The following is a 16,493-nucleotide window of genomic DNA, read 5'->3' as shown; positions in this document are numbered from 1 at the left end:
TTATCGAGTCTTTGTCAAAGGAACCGACGGACTATTTGTCCTAGGACGCACTTGCGGCCGTCGAATGTTCGACGCAAAGGCTGTTTTCGAAGACTTAGTCACTCTTTCGTGGGACGGTTGACTGTCTAGGGGACGCTGTTTCCCTTACCTCTTTTGGAGTTCTCTTTGATGTCTTGAATGTGTGCGTCCTCCTCGCCTTCGGCGAAGTTTCCTCGCTTGAGGGGCTCAGGTCTCGAAGCGACGGTAGTGGTCCTTGACCCTGCATGCTATAATTAGTTCTTCTCTGCCTCTCGCTCACCCTAAAAGCCTTCGGGGTGAACGTGGAGCACGCGTTGCAATCTTCGCTTCGGTGGTCGAGCGACAGGCAAACTTTACAGACCGGATGCTGATCCTTATGTGCGTTCTTGGGGTGGCAATTGTCTCATAACTAGAATGGTGTCTTGTCCATTACAGCGCCCAGAAAGCCCCCTGTAAGCACATTCTCCATAGGACGTTTAAGTTTGTGTTTTTCCTCCTCTCTGCGTCCCTGTTCACAGCCTCAAAGTTGCGGAGGTGATCAATCCGCTGGCAAACCCGCTATTGAATCTTTCGCTGAGCCAGGGAGTGGTCCCGCAAGCCTGGAAGCAGGCGATGGTGATACCATTGCTTAAGAAGCCAGGCCTTGATCCAAAGGCCCCGGTCAACTATAGGCCCATCTCTCTGTTGCCGGCTCTCACAAAGATTGTGGAAAAGCACGTTCAAGTGGTGCTTTCCAATTTTCTTGAGACCAATGAGATCCTGCATGCCACCCAGTCGGGTTTTCGTCCTCATCTCAGCACGGAGACTGCGCTTCTCGAGGTCTCAGAAACCATTAAAGGGGTTCTGGACTCTGGGGGCAAAGCCATGCTGGTGATGCTGGACTTGTCGGCGGCTTTCGACACCGTCCCCCATGATGGTCTTCTCGTAAGACTTTATGAGATAGGTCTACGGGGGACGGTGCTCGACTGGTTTTCTTCCTTTCTAGCCGGCCGCCGGCAAACGGTCTGGGCCGCGCCAGATTCCGCTGTTATGCCGCCTTTGGGAGTCGGGGTCCCACAGGGCTCGATTCTGAGCCCGACACTTTTTAACATCTTCATGACCCCGTTGGCGGCGTTGGCGGAGTCGCATGGGGCCCAGATCGTATCCTATGCCGACGACACCCAGCTCCTCTTCTCGTGTAAGAGAGGAGGAGACTTTGACGGGGAGAGTATCCGGGATTGCCTTGGGGCTGTTTTCCAATGGTTCCAACTGAACAGCCTCAAGTGCAATTCCGACAAATCCGAGGTACTCTTCTTTGGGTGTGACACAGAGCCAGATTGGCAGACCTGGTGGCCCATTAATATGTTTCCTCCGTCTTGCTCCTCCCTAATTGCTAAGAACCTGGGGGTCAAGATGGATAAGGGACTAACGATGAAATCCCAGATCCTTGGGGTGTCGGGCACTTGTTTCGGCATCCTTAGGATGCTGCGGAGGTTCCTGCCCCTGCTATCGGAGGAGCATAGGAAACTGACAGTGCAGGCTCTCATCGGGTCCAGGTTAGATTATTCTAACATTCTTTACCTGGGCCTGCCAGAATATCTGCTGCAGCGGCTCCAAGTGGTGCAGAACGCTGCCGCGAGAGCAATTTTTGGTTTAAATAGACGGGCCAGTGCGTCGGGCCTGTATAAAACCCTGCATTGGCTCCCAATCCGGAAGCGGATTGCCCTTAAGGCTCCGATTCTGGCCTATAAGGCCCTCCACGCTGTGGGAGCAAAGTACCTTCAAAAGTGACTGGCCTTCTATCATCCGACGCGCTCTTTGAGGTCGGAATCCCTGCTCTTGGCGGCTGTCCCACGTGTGAAGAGAGCTCGCCTGGGAGGACGCTCTTTTGGACTACTGGCACCACAGCTGTGGAATTCTCTGCCACTCACTTTGCGGGGAGCTACTAGTCTACTTGCCTTTAGAAAAGGCCTTAAAACCTGGCTGTTTACCCAGTAGCCCGTTTCTTTTGTGTATTTGCTCGTTCTGCCTTTCTCCTTCTTTTTTAATGGTGTTATGTTATTGTGTTGCAGCCTTTCTTTTCCAAAAAGCGCCGGGACACTCTTTTTGAGTAGCCGTGCGCTATACAAAAGAATAAATAACATAACATAACATAACATAACAAAGGCAGGTGTGTTGATAAAGTTGTTTTCCTTCCCTGATATTTTTCGTTGATTTCAGTCTCGATCCAGACCCAACGGTGGAAAAAAAGAATCTGAAGATGGCGAACAAAGGTGTGAGCTTCCGGAGAAAGCATGTCGACGTCACAGAAGGACACCAAATGGTGGTATGTAGACGCACACCAGGCCACGGAAAAAAAAAAAGAAGAGAAGAAATACTACAAATCCGGAACCAACCACTAGATGGCGGAATAATGCTCAACATAGTGAATCCAGAAAAGATTCATGCTGCAAAACTCTAGATTCTTCTAAATGGACAGAGAAAGCAAACCCTTTGCTAATCATGAATGTGATGGAGTCGCTCTTCAACCTAGTTGGTGTTGATGGCTTCTGGGAAGCCTACTGGAGCGAGCTTTAGATTTGTGGCCGTCTTAGTCCATCAAGATGTTCTCTGAGAAGGTCCTTCAAGTCAGCCGGACTTTGTTTGTCATTGGTAGATCAGGTCTCAAATTCCTGGCAGGGGCCCTTCAGTATTTCATGTAAGAAGCAGAAAGTCACTTCTTCTCTACACAGGTCGTGTAGTTTACCAATCAAACATTCTTTGCCAGTCTTGGGCACAGTCTGGAGGTGAACCTCACAGTGGGTACACTCCTGCTTATCAGTGTTTTTGCTCCTAGGGTTGGTGCACAGGACCTTATCAGTCAGAATGAAGCAAGTACTGGCTGAAAGAGCCAGAACTGGTCAATCAGAGGTTGCTCCCTTTGAGTTTATACTCTGTTCCTTCAATCCCTGGGGTGCATCTTTAAGGCGTGATAATCCTGGCAGTCGTTCCTGTGACCAATTTTGGCTGGTGCATGCAGTGAAATGGCCCCAGACAAGATCATCTCAAAGGGGATGACTTCACGAAAAAGAAGGAGAGCGGCTGTAGCTAAACCATAAACACTTGACTAGTGACCTCACGTCCGGGCCTTGCTTCCTTTACAAAGGCAGACAGTAGATTTAAAGACCTTTGATTCACTTTCACATTTTCATAGCCCAGCTACAAAGGCACAATAAAAGAAGACTGTCCATCGAACATCAGATCCTAGCATTTGTACTATGTCAGAATAACTGCAGTACCTTCAGTGGGCGTACATGACTGTAGAGCATTCAGGGCTGGTGAAAAGCTCAGTTTTACCAAGGGCTGCATAGCTGTATCATACAATGCACTGGAAATCCGCCCCAAAATACTCTAACTGGAATGGCCAATAACCGTGTGTTGAATTTCTCTCTCTCAGTAGAATAAGGAGCAGTAATCAAGGCTTACTCTAGGAGGAAAAGGAGCTTAGAAACTAAGAATGTAGCATATAATAACACATAGTAACTTGACTGTCCTGTCCGTGCTTTCACCTAGAAGAAGACATTTATTTAAGCAGGCAAGTAAATTAGTAAACAAATATATGTCACAAAGAGAACCAGGAGGTCCTAGCACCATCTGGGCCAAAGTCAAATGCAAACATTTTAACTTGGTTGTGCAGCCTTGAGAAATCATTTTAAGATGGCGTCTCCTAGCCAACGTTATTCTATCAGGGTTGCTTTTGCTTCATCTTGGGTCTTTCCAAAAGCTTTCAATTCAATGAAGAAATAAAGGGGGCATTTTGATGGGATATGGACAGAGGAAAATGGAATTCAAGGCTCTACTTTGATCTAGCCACCTTTGGTAAATAAAAGTAGTGCAGAACTAAACTACTGTAATTCCATATAGGTACCCCTATATAGGCTCAGGTAACAATACCTATATTCTCCCATACATTACACACAACAACGGTTCTTGGGGACTGACCTCTTACCTAGATACAACACTGCAAACAGAACGCAGGCTTTCCCTAGTAGCAGCCTCATACATTATGCATGAGGATTCTTGGAAACTCAGCAGGGCTCATCCCCTCCATAAATAGTATGTATAACCTTCATTCCCGACGTTATCCTAGGTCCAACACTGACACAGCAAGGTTAAACCACCGGGAAGACCTTTGGGTATAAAAACATCACATCTTGCTGAAACAAACAGAGGGGATCGGGACTTCCATGCCAACACAATGACGCAAGACGCTGAAGCACCCTGCATGCAGATTCTCCAGCTCGCAGTGGTCTGACATCCCTTGCGGGGTGTCCAACCACTCACTTCAGGTAATGGGGGTTGATTTTATCCTAGAGGGATTCTTGGCTTACGCATTCTATTGTCTTGTATTCTATATACTTGCCTGTATTCATGATCATATCAGAATGGTAGAAATCTACCATCCTTTTACGTTCTTAGTGCTTTTAGTCATTTATATCTGCCACTGTCTGATGATCGTTACAGCACATTTATTTTAAACAAGAATGACGACTGGTCAAATACTTATGGAAAAACATCCCTACAGTTTCTTCTGTGTCTTTCTCTGAGATCTAGTGAGCACGAGTGACTGAGCGAAAAGTAGTACACCGTTTCCACGGTCCTGAGGGATCAGGGTGGTCATGTTCGATAGTTGCCAAGAACTCGTGTCTCCTTGGTAAGAGGAGTTTCTAGTGGCACTGTGAGCTAGCAGGTATAAAGGCCAACATACCCGGTGGGGGTGTCTGGAATCAGGCTGGCCACCAAGTGTATGTTGTCTAAACTCGCAGATCCTGTATACGTTTTATAGGAACTACAGAACAAATTAGTCAGTGCAAATGGAATAAAATGGTTACATCTAAAGATCCTGAAATTTCTAGTTTCAATTAACCAACCACCAAACAATAGGCTGTCCACCACAAATGATTTTGACTGCACCTCTTGTTTCCTTGACATTAGTCAGTCATTAGTGCCTGAATGAAGGTGCATGGTCCAGCTATCGGAGACGAGAGACCAGTTAAGAGTCCAAATGGACTGGATGAATATTGATACGGTAAGGACAATAGGTTCTTTGGGTGCAGTGGACCAGCACCCCATGGTCACAGCCAAGATTTAAATGTTGTCAAAAGATATCCACCAGACTGATACGCTTAAATGAGGCCCCAAAGCAACAGTAGTTTCTGGTAACTGGTCTGACCACGTGTTTGTAAGGCACAATTTCTGGAACCACAAGGCTTGACAGATAATTTCAACTGTCCCGGAATTGGGGTACTTCCTCCCTTGAAGACTACCAGGCTCCCACTGTGTGACCGGAAGACTGTCCTCAGGCCAAAATGAAGCTGTAGGGAGTACAGGCACCCTCCAGGGACAGAGCAAGTGAGGGTAATCCCTCTTGATGTAGGATGGGAGTGGATTAACCCCTTGACACAGATTCTTCTAACAAGCTGCGCTAGGGTCCTTGTAGGTTCTAGACAGATTTCTATTAAGAGCAACTAGTAAGCACTGGCTTGGCAATTACCTTAAAGTTAAGACAAAAAAATTCTTAGCTTAACAGAAGTAGAATGGTTTGAACAAGCTCAGAGATTCAGAAAAGAAGAAAGGTGATAAAGCGGTTGATATACAGAATAACCTTTAAAAGGGTTATTGGAAAGATCTATCTAAGGTACACAACACAGAAAATATCAAGATAGTTTGGAAAGGAGTAGTTCTTAGCACCAAAAAATTGGTAGCCACATTTAAATCAGACAGAGCAGACTGTGTGGCTAGGTCATTCTACAAATCTTTCTAATGGAGGCAATTCTGTTCCTGATGACCACCAAAAAAGAACTAACGCAAGAAATAGATGTAAGAAGGAGAGATGAGTAGGTTGGATAGGTCCTGAGATTCAGAAACTGAATAAAGCTCAAGGCCCAGCTTTTGTGAAAAAGGATATTTTCCGAGCAGATCCCTTAATATGCATGCTAGTGCTGGTAGAAATGATGAATGCCTTTCAAGATCTGAAAGACTGCTGAACGAATGACAAGTTCTGCTTCTGCAATGTGAATTGATGTTTGGATCATGGAAATAATAAAGCTATCAACATTTGAGAAACTGAATTGCACATAAAATGATAAAGATGGATCTTCCTGTCAATTACCCAACTGCACTCTTATGTATGTCAGCTAATAATTAAATGTTCCATGTGGATACTCACTATTTGCTTGAAATTAGACAGAAGTTAATTTCTTCAGGCTATTTTATGCCACAGTTGTAGTACTAAGTCTATGTATTTAATATATACAGAAATAGCCTTTTTACTTTATTCTAATGTCACACTGATATATATTAATGTAATGCTGTTTAAAATATTTAATGCAATGCTCTTGGAAAATGTTGCTCCCATGTGAGTTTCAGTTTTAATGTGCCCTCTGTGCTGGAAGAGCGACAAGGTTATACTTTTAGTATGAAGTTGACCCTATTTAAACAGAGAAAAAAAATTATGCATACTGTTCAGAGAAAACCGGTATTATGTTTTACAAATTTGCTTACCCATTACCACATCTTTTCGCACTCCATTCATGTTAGATTTGTACCAGGTTGCCAAAGTATGAATAGCAACATAGTTTGCTTCAAATTCACAGTTGGGGTTTGTCAGAACTCCCATTAGCCTAGGAATGAGTTCTGTTGAGCGTCCTTTGTATGGTCCAAGAAAAAGTCTCTTTTGATCATAATCGTTAGCATGAATATTATCCCAGATAACTGGAGCCCTCTTAAGAATTTTCGAAACTTCTTCAATTGATTCCACTGGGATGTCTTTAGATACAACCTTTGGACCTGAAGGAAATAGTGAAGCACATTTAAAATCAAGCATATTTTGAAAGGCATCATTCCCAATTCTAATAAGTCAAAAAGTGTCAACTGTAGGTAGCTGGCTCTTTAAATTGTCATCCAAAATGAAGCACACTGTGTAAAGAGTGTAGGCAAAACCTGATTGGTTTACAGAGGCACAAATGAAATCCCAAATGCTCTCTTTTTTGGTAGTGTGGGCGAGCAGTTCAGCATATTAGAGGGTAGTGCTAAGCATGTATTGCACACAAAGGCAGTAAGTGAGACACATTCAATAAAGAAATTTGACAATTTATGAAAATAACACATACTTTTATATGAATTTAGATACCATGATCGGAATCAAGTACGTACTGAACAAGTTACTTACCTTCGGTAACGCTTTTTCTGGTAGATACTATATCTGCCTGTGGATTCCTCACCTTGTGAATATCCCCCTTGCGTCAGCAACGTTCGGAAAATTTTCTTCGTAGCACGCCGTCGTGGGCGACGTCACAGGAGCACGGCATCGCGCACGTCTCCGTCTGACGTCACCGACCCCATATTAGGCCCACGCCGGCGTGATGACGTCAGTTCCGCCCTTTTTTCCGTGCCTTCGAGGCACACGGACGGACCAACGATAGCAAATATGCAAATATACAATGTACACAGTACAAATAGAACCAAATCAATACAACAGTATTATAATCATATATACAGAAAGACCAGGTATAGCAGAGTAGACAAACGGGGAGGCGGGTGGGTCAGTGAGGAATCCACAGGCAGATATAGTATCTACCAGAAAAAGCGTTACCGAAGGTAAGTAACTTGTTCTTCTGATAGATACATCTGCCGTGTGGATTCCTCACCTTGTGAATAGATTCCCACAGCAGTCCCCACTCCCGGAGGAGGGTGTCCACTCTGCTACACCAGGAAGTCTTGGAGGACAGAACGCGCGAAGTGGCCATCCCTCCTCACCTCGGTATCTAAGCAGTAATGCTTCGCGAAAGTGTGGAGGGAGGCCCAAGTCGCGGCCCTGCAAATATCCTCAACAGGCACACCCCTAGACAAAGCAGATGTTGCAGACTTTGCTCTAGTTGAATGAGCTCTAATACCCTCAGGAGGGTCCTTACCCGCAAGGGAGTAGCAGATCTTGATGCACAGGATTATCCATCTGGAAAGAGTGCGCTTGTGCACCGCTCTGCCCTTCTTGCAGCCAGCAAAGCCAACAAACAGCTGGTCGTCCATCCGGAAGTCCTTAGTCCTGTCCAGATAGAAGGACACCGCCCGCTTAGGGTCCAGGCGATGCAGTCTCTCTTCCTCCTTAGACGGGTGAGGGGGAGGATAGAAGGTAGGAAGGGTAATGGACTGCCCAAGATGGAAAGGAGTCACCACCTTAGGCAGAAAAGCAGCCCTGGTCCTAAGAACCATCCTTTCTGCATGAATGGTCAGGAACGGGGGTTTGGAACTTAGAGCTTGAAGCTCACTTACCCTCCTTGCCGAGGTGATTGCAACGAGGAAAATAGTTTTAAAAGAGAGAAGCCTCAATGGACACTTGTGCAAGGGTTCGAAGGGAGAACCCATTAAAAAGGTCAGCACAAGATTCAAATCCCAATGAGGAATAATAAAAGGGGTTGGAGGAAACATATTCACAAGACCCCTCAAGAATCTCACAACCACCGGAGACTTAAAGAGAGAAGGCTGATCCGGCAAACATAGAAATGCCGATAAGGCCGAAAGATAGCCCTTGACCGTGGACACAGCCAAACCTTGCCGCGCCAGATAAAGGGCAAACTGTAAAATATTAGACAAATGAGCCCTCAAAGGGTCAATATCCCTCTCCCTGCACCAAGAAACAAATTTTGTCCACCTATAGGAGTAAATGGACTTAGTGGTGTCACGCCTGGCAGAGAGAATGACATCCACCACCTCGTGTGGGAGAGAAAAAGAACTCAAGTTGCCCCGTTCACTCTCCAGGCATGAAGGTGTAATGTCTGGAGGTGGGGGTGTAGAACCTGCCCCTCCAACTGAGAGAGGAGGTCTGCCCTGTGAGGGAGACGGAGCGGCTGGTGAGAGGATAGGTGGAGTAGGTCCGAATACCACACCCTTCTCGGCCAATCCGGGGCGACCAAAATGACTTGGGCCCGGTCTTGACGAATCTTCCTCAGAACCCGAGGAATCAAAGGTATGGGGGGAAACGCGTAAAGGAGTCGATCTCCCCAACTCAACTGAAACGCGTCCCCCAATGCTCCTTGCATCGGATACTGGAGACTGCAGAATGAAGGGCAGTGAGCATTCTCGCGAGTGGCGAAAAGATCCACCCGAGGAGTCCCCCACATCCGAAAGATGTTGCGAACAACCTCCGGGTGAAGCCTCCACTCGTGGTCGGCAGAAAACTGCCGACTGAGACTGTCCGCACGCACGTTCAGAACCCCGGCCAGATGATTTGCCACCAGACAAATCTGATGGTCCTGAACCCAGGACCAGAGACGCAGAGCCTCTCTGCAGAGACACCGCGACCCTACTCCTCCCTGCTTGTTGATGTACCACATCGCGGTCGTGTTGTCCGTTAGGACCTGGACCGAACGACCGCGAAGGGAAGGGAGGAAGGCCTTGAGCGCCAAACGTATCGCCCTCAATTCCAGAAGGTTGATGTGAAACAACCTTTCCTCCGGAGACCAAAGACCCTTGACCTCCAGGTCTCCCAGATGAGCACCCCACCCGAGAGTGGATGCATCCGATATCACTGTGGCCACTGATGGAGGTAGCTGAAAAGGCTTTCCCTGTGACAGATTGCCTTCCACGCCCCACCAGGACAGGTCCGCTGCAGTTTCTCTGGAGATCCTCACAGACTCCCTGAGATCCCCGTTGTGCTGATACCACTGCCTGCGGAGGCACCACTGGAGCGCCCTCATGTGCCAGCGTGCATGACTGACCAACAGAATGCAAGAAGCCATCAGACCGAGCAGACGAAGGACCTTCAGGACTGGAACGACCGCTCCAGGGTAAAACAAAGGAATCATTTCCTGTATGTCGCGAATCCTTTGAGGTGGAGGGAATGCACGACATACAGAAGTGTCCAGTACCGCACCTATGAACAGGTTGCGCTGGGAGGGCACCAGGTGAGATTTGGGTACGTTTATCGAAAAACCCAACCTGTGTAACAACTGAGTTGTCTCCTGCAGATGATGGAGCACCATCTCCGGCGACTCTGCTTTGATCAGCCAGTCGTCTAGATAAGGGAATACAGGAATCCCTGACCTCCTGAGATGCGCCGCCACCACTGCCATCACCTTGGTGAAAACTCGAGGCGCAGTAGTAAGTCCAAACGGGAGGACCGCAAACTGATAGTGCTGCGACCCCACCGTAAAACGGAGATACTTCCTGTGCGACTTCAGGATTGGGATATGAAAATACGCATCCTGCAAGTCGATCGACACCATCCAGTCTTCTTCCATCAGCGCCAGAAGAACCTGAGCAAGGGTGAGCATTTTGAACTTCTCCTGTTTGAGATAGAGGTTCAAAATCCTGAGATCCAGGATAGGCCGAAGCCTGCCATCCTTCTTGGGAATCAAGAAATACCGGGAGTAGCACCCTTGACCCCTCTCCTGCTCTGGAACCACCTCTATCGCTCCCTTTCGAAACAGAGCCAGGACTTCCTCCTGCAGGAGAAGCAGGTGGTCCTCCGAGCAATAACCTTGGCAAGGAGGGTAATTGGGAGGGAACTCCTGAAAAGGAAGTGCATACCCATTCTCTACGAGATTGAGAACCCAAAGATCTGATGTAACCGATTCCCAATCTCGTAGAAAGTGAGTAAGCCGACCCCCTACTGTCCCTACATGATCCAGAATGGTGGATCTAGGGCTGCTTTGCTGATGCGGGTGGGGTTTGGGCATTATTGGAGGAAGTGGAGGAAGAGGAGACTTGACGTCCACGACCACGACCCCTCTGTCTACCTCTATAGGACTTATATAGAGGGTTCTGCTGCTGCTGCTGTTGTTGGCCCTGCTTGAAGGGACGAAAAGAAGATTTACCAAAACCCTTGAATTTTCTAGCTGCAGACCCTCTCATCTGCAGACCCAACGATCTCGCAGTGGCACGGCTGTCTTTAAACCTTTCCAAGGCCACATCTGCCTTCTTACCAAAAAGGCCAGATCCTTCAAAGGGTAAGTCCAACAAAGTAGATTGTACATCCGCTGAGAAATCAGATGACTTTAACCATGCGGCTCTCCTAGTTGCAATGGATGAGCCCATAATTCTGGCAACTGAATCCACAGTGTCCATGCCGCTTTGGATGACCATGCGGGCCGCAGCCTGAGTGTCAGAGATGACTTCATTAAAGTTCTTTCTATCCTCCTCAGGAAGTTTTGGAGACAACTGCTTCACTGAGTCCATCAGCGCGTGCACATATCTACCTAAAAGGCAAGTGGCATTTGACGACTTTAGAGCCATGCTCCCAGAAGAGAAAGTCTTCTTAGCAGCCTGATCCACTTTCTTAGACTCTTTGTCAGCAGGCACTTGAGGGAAGGAGCCTGCCGCCCTATTAGAACAAGCCGCCTGAACCACAAGACTTTCCGGAGACGGATGCGTAGAAAGAAATGCAGGGTCATCAGGAGCCACCCTATAGCGCCTTGCAACAACCCTTGAAACTGCAGGAGCAGACAACGGCCTCTTCCAAATTTCCTTAATTGGATCTGACAAGGCATCAGTAAACGGCAAAGTAGGCTCCACAATTGAGGATGGAGAATGCAGGACTTCCGTGAGAATGTTGGGCTTGTACTCCACTGTGGGCAGCTTTAAGTTAAGCTCAGCAGCCTTCCTAATAACCACGTGATAAGGAGCCACGTCCCTTGATGGTGCATCAGAAGTCGAAGGCAGACCCCACTCGGGAGAGAGTTCCAGACCACTAGCATCCCGAAGCTCTTCGAAGTCATCACCATGATCAGGAAGCTCGCCTTCCTCCACATCTGAACTCTCATCATCCTTTTGCTCGAGAAGACGCTGAGCTCTTCGCCTCGACCACTCCATTCGAATCGAAGTCGACGGATCCGGTAACGACTCCGACGGAGCCGGTTCCGACGTCGCTCGAGGAACCGAAGCAGGAGGACGAGAGTCAAGAACAGGAGTGGCACCTCGATCTCGACTGCGAGGTCGATCCGGAGTCGGCGAAGCCGCATGCGGAGTCGAGGACCTCGGTGGAGCCGTACCGAGCCAAGGTGAAACAGGCGCCGGCATGAAAGGCAAAAATGGAGCAGGGGCATACGACTGAGGAATACCCAGGTTGTACGATAATGGACCCATGGGGCCACCAGGCGCTCCAGCGGGGTACATCGCCCTAGAATAAACTCCAAACATCGCATTGAGAAAATGCGAGGGATCCTGCCCAGGACCAGGGAAGGAAGGGTACGGACCTACCGGATGTTGCAATGGAGGCCGACCCGACACATCCTCACCCTGACCTTCTGGATTCACAGGAGTCTCCGCCGAAGCCGGTTCTTGAGTCACCTCCTCTTCTTCATGCTCCGAGGAAACCGGCTCCGGGCCCGGCTCCGGCTCCGGCTCCGGCGCCGGAGAACCCACTCTTGACAAAGCAGGTGAAGGAGAAACAAAGTCCTTACGGTGTTTGTGAGACTTTCTCTTCGAGTCAGAGGAATCCTTCCCCGAATGATGTCTCGAACTGTGCTTCCTCCTCTTATGTTTTCTCCTCGAAGAGCTTGAAGCATGCCCGGAAGCCGACTTAGATCTAGACCTAGACCTTTCTCTGGACTTCGACTTCGCCTTCGCCTTGGACCTCGAGTCGTCTCCAGACCTCGAACCCGCTCTGGACCTCGACGCCGATCTCGACCTCGACCGAGACCTCTGCTTCGACTTCGATCTCCGTGACTTAGATCTCGAAAGTCGCCCAGAGTCCTTTTTCACCTTCGCCAAGAGCAACTTTGCTTCACGCTCCCGAAGCGCCTTCGGATTCATCTTGAAACAGGACTCGCAGTTCTTGACGTCGTGGCCCGATCCAAGACACCACAAACAATCCTTATGCGGGTCAGTGATAGACATCATGCGGGCACAAGACCTGCATGGCTTAAAGCCTGTTTTCCTCGACGACATGTCCGGAGAAGAACAAAGTCGCAAGAGAGAAACAGTGACAAATATAGGTCAGAAAGATACTTGGTATCGCTGAAGATCCCGAAAACCGTTAGCGTCGGAGACGCGGAAAAAAGGGAACTGACGTCATCACGCCGGCGTGGGCCTAATATGGGGTCGGTGACGTCAGACGGAGTCACGCGCGATGCCGTGCTCCTGTGACGTCGCCCACGACGGCGTGCTAAGAAGAAAATTTTCCGAACGTTGCTGACGCAAGGGGGATATTCACAAGGTGAGGAATCCACACGGCAGATGTATCTATCAGAATTTAGAATGATGAAGTTTTAGTTATTAAAAGGTGACAGTGCAATTTTTGGGATCTGTAATATTATGCCATTTGGAAAAAACATGTACTGCATTTGGCCACTTAACAGCAACTTACAGGACTGTTCTACTGGACTTAAAGTGAGTATGGGGCAAGGTCCAAAGCCACATCAACATGTAACCTCAAGAGGCTCTGGGGCATTCGGGTGCAGATGTTTGTTACGGCGTCGGGTGTCCCCTTCACTTTAGTGGGAACGGTCCAGTTAGAAAGAGGCCACAAGCTGGGACTGGGGGACCAGTGCAGGGGAACCCACAGGGGGCTCAACCCTTGTGATGCTCAGACACATAGGTACACCATTAGCCCACTTCTCCTTGGGCTGTGGGACTTGGTGCAGTGGTGTTTTTTGGCACCTGGATGAGTGCTGGAGTCACTTGCAGTTGGCCGGGGTTTGCAGAAAGAGGCCGCAGGCGACAACTAGAAGTCCAGTCTTGGCAAACCCAAGGGTGGGATCAGCCTTACGGTCTCGGGAGCTCTGTGGCACTGTCGCCTCTCTCGGACCTTGGCTATGGTGCGTGAGTGTAGTGGTAGTTTGAAGTGTCGGGTAGCAGCGGTCAGAGAGGCTCACTCTTGGTCTTTGTTTCTGCTGAAAAGGGGCAAAGAGGCCAGCTGGGCCACTCACAATGTGGGTCTCAATGTCCCTGAAGTCCCTTGGCCTGTAGATCGGTTTTCTTTGGTTTTGGTGTCTGAACTGTACACAACAAGCCTTGGCTCAGGCAAGGGGTCCGGTACCACAGGTAATGGTACTGTGCGGCTCCATTTGGTACTGTGCAGCTCCATTTGGTTCTGGCGTCACCACATCTGGAGGAAGGATGAATCGGACCTGTAGGATTATGGTGACCTGAGCGGCTGCATCGGTATTCCCAGTTAGCACCACGACGGAGAACCAGACCTAGCTTCTTTTGGTGCATGTGGCTGCAGGGGAGTAGCTCCTCTACTCCAAGGGAGTTCTCTGACGATTTGTGAAGCACTGGCAGCCCTTTGGGTTTCCTAGGAGCCTGGACAGCAGCAGGACAAGCCTTCTTTCTCCACAAGTATCGGGTAAAAAAGGAAGGCTTGGGACCAAGTCAGTCATGCTCCCTTCTTCTCGGGTCAGCAAACTTCAGTTCACTACTTCTTTTGGACCCTCAAATCTGAAGTCCTGGTATCATGGGGTTCCATAAACACTAAATTTAGGGGTGTTAAAGAGTGTGAGTAGCCAATGGGCTACGTACCCCTGGTGTTACTACACCCCCTAGAGGACTACTCCCTTTGCAAAATGGGCATCACCCTGTCCCAAATTTCTAATTCCACCACACACAAGATGATGGAATGTCTAACTTCATGTTCACTATAGAATGTTCACCCTAGAAGTTTGTCCAGCCTGACAGTGCAACACAATTCCTGCATATCGAATTTTCCTGTATGTCCTCGTGCCAGATGGGCCCAGGGCAGAGGGTGGCATTTCCCATATGGGGAAGCCTTGGGTTGGCTGTCACAGGCAGCAGAGGCCTTTGAAGCCTCTTGTAGGGATATGCAGATCACCAGTCATCCTGCTTGGAGGAGGCGCAAACACATCCGGGCAGAGCAGGCACGGTTTTGTGTCCTCTGAGAGTGGAGCTCGCACCTCCTAGGGGGTCAGAAACTAGTCTGTGGTGGTAGGACTAGTGGGTTCAGGGAGTACCTCTAAGGTACCCTCTGAGTGCACGATTAATAAATCCATCACTGCAATCAGTGTGGGTGTATTAATATGAGGTGTTTGATACCAAAAACCATAGGTTTTAGGGAATCCATTATGTAGCAGGGTGACTCATTTATTTAAAGTTGTATATAGCGCTGGCTAGACCCGGAGGCATCAGAGAGCTTTACATGAACATCAGATCATAGTTACAGGTTACATCGATACAAAGGTTACATAGTTCTTAGAGCATGGCAACATAATTACTTGTAAGGTAGAGATAAACAATAAGCACAAATACGTAAGGGAAATAGCAGGCAAGGTGAGAGATTATGGGGAGGGGGGGTTGGAGCAGGGGAAGTAGACAGGTAATGAAGGCGGGAAAGAGGAGGGGAGGGTGAGAGACACAGCATGGGAAGAGGAGGGGAAGGGTGAACTGGGACACAAACAGGTAGACGAGTCATGGCAACGTCCAAAGTCCAGTAAGCTGTGATCCCTGGGGAAGTGGTATCACTTCCCTATCTCTGTTGCGAGAGGCTCCCTTTACGCAGTGGACTCTCTCAGAGGATCCAAGGCCTACACATTGGATCCTTCCCCAAAAAGGGGAGAGAGAGAGTGCTTTGGCAAGGGGTGCCATACCATAACTCATGGTCTGTGTGTGGGGGGTCTGTGTGTGTGTGTGGGAGGGGTCTGTGTGTGTGTGGGAGGGGTGTGTGTGGGAGGGGTGTGTGTGTGTGTGTGTGTGGGGTGTGTGTGTGTGGGGGGTCTGTGTGTGTGGGGGGGGGTCTGTGTGTGTGGGGGGGGGGGGTCTGTGTGTGTGGGGGGGGGTCTGTGTGTGTGTGTGTGTGGGGGGGGCTGTGTGTGTCTGGTCTGTGTGTAGGTGGGTCTGTGCCCATAGGAATAGGGCTCAGGCTCAGGAAGGCATGGCTTCAGTCAGTGCTCGATGATGCCCCACTGGCTCCATGTCAGAGTCTGTCAGAGTGTGATCGAAATGGGGAAGACAGCGCCAGGCGGGTTGGCATCAGGATCGACGTAGGGGAAGGGCAAGATGGTACGACCGGTGCCAGTCAGGATCCATCTGTGGATCAAAGGGGCCCAACTGGCACCGGGGGCACACCTGTCGGTAGGGAACCAGTAGGAACACCTCCCGAACCTGCAGGGCTCAAGGCGCGCTCCGGTGGGATGGGCAGCTCAAATAGGAGGCGCATGGCCTCAGAACTCGCGAAGTGCAACAGGGCCACTGCGGCTCCCAGAAAGTTGTGGAGGAATGGAGCCAGCCCAGGCACAACCACGGAGCGTGGCCTTAAATGACGACGCTCCCTTGTCTCGTCTGAAGACCTCTTCGATCTTCTTGTTCTTTTTCTTGAACAACTTAGCCGAATGGCCCAACGACTGATAACATTTATGATTTTGGGCTCAACGACCGATCCTCAGACCTTTTCTCACGACCTGGGTGGAGTGACAGTTGCACTTCAAATGGCAAGGAGTTTAAGGGACTTCCATAAGGCCTAGGGATGCATGTTGATGTAATCCTCGGAAGAAATAGAAGATGCTGCC

The 16,493-nt window shown here is 49.0% G+C and overlaps 1 protein-coding gene across 2 annotated transcripts in view; it reads right to left on the bottom strand.

Moving 5' to 3' along the window:
- OGA (O-GlcNAcase) overlaps positions 1-16,493 on the bottom strand; it is a 548,350-nt gene that overhangs the window by 370,014 nt on the left and 161,843 nt on the right. For both annotated transcript variants that reach the window (XM_086922657.1, XM_086922658.1), the window contains exon 7: positions 6,541-6,825. In XM_086922657.1, coding sequence (XP_086778783.1) covers positions 6,541-6,825 — 285 coding nt within the window. The remainder of the gene's footprint in view (positions 1-6,540; positions 6,826-16,493) is intronic.

The sequence above is a fragment of the Lissotriton vulgaris genome, chromosome 5 (assembly GCF_964263255.1).
Source record: "Lissotriton vulgaris chromosome 5, aLisVul1.2, whole genome shotgun sequence".
NCBI classification, from domain to species: Eukaryota; Metazoa; Chordata; class Amphibia; order Caudata; family Salamandridae; genus Lissotriton; species Lissotriton vulgaris.
Note: the sequence above shows the minus strand (reverse complement) of the source record. Positions and strands in the feature narration are given on the sequence as shown.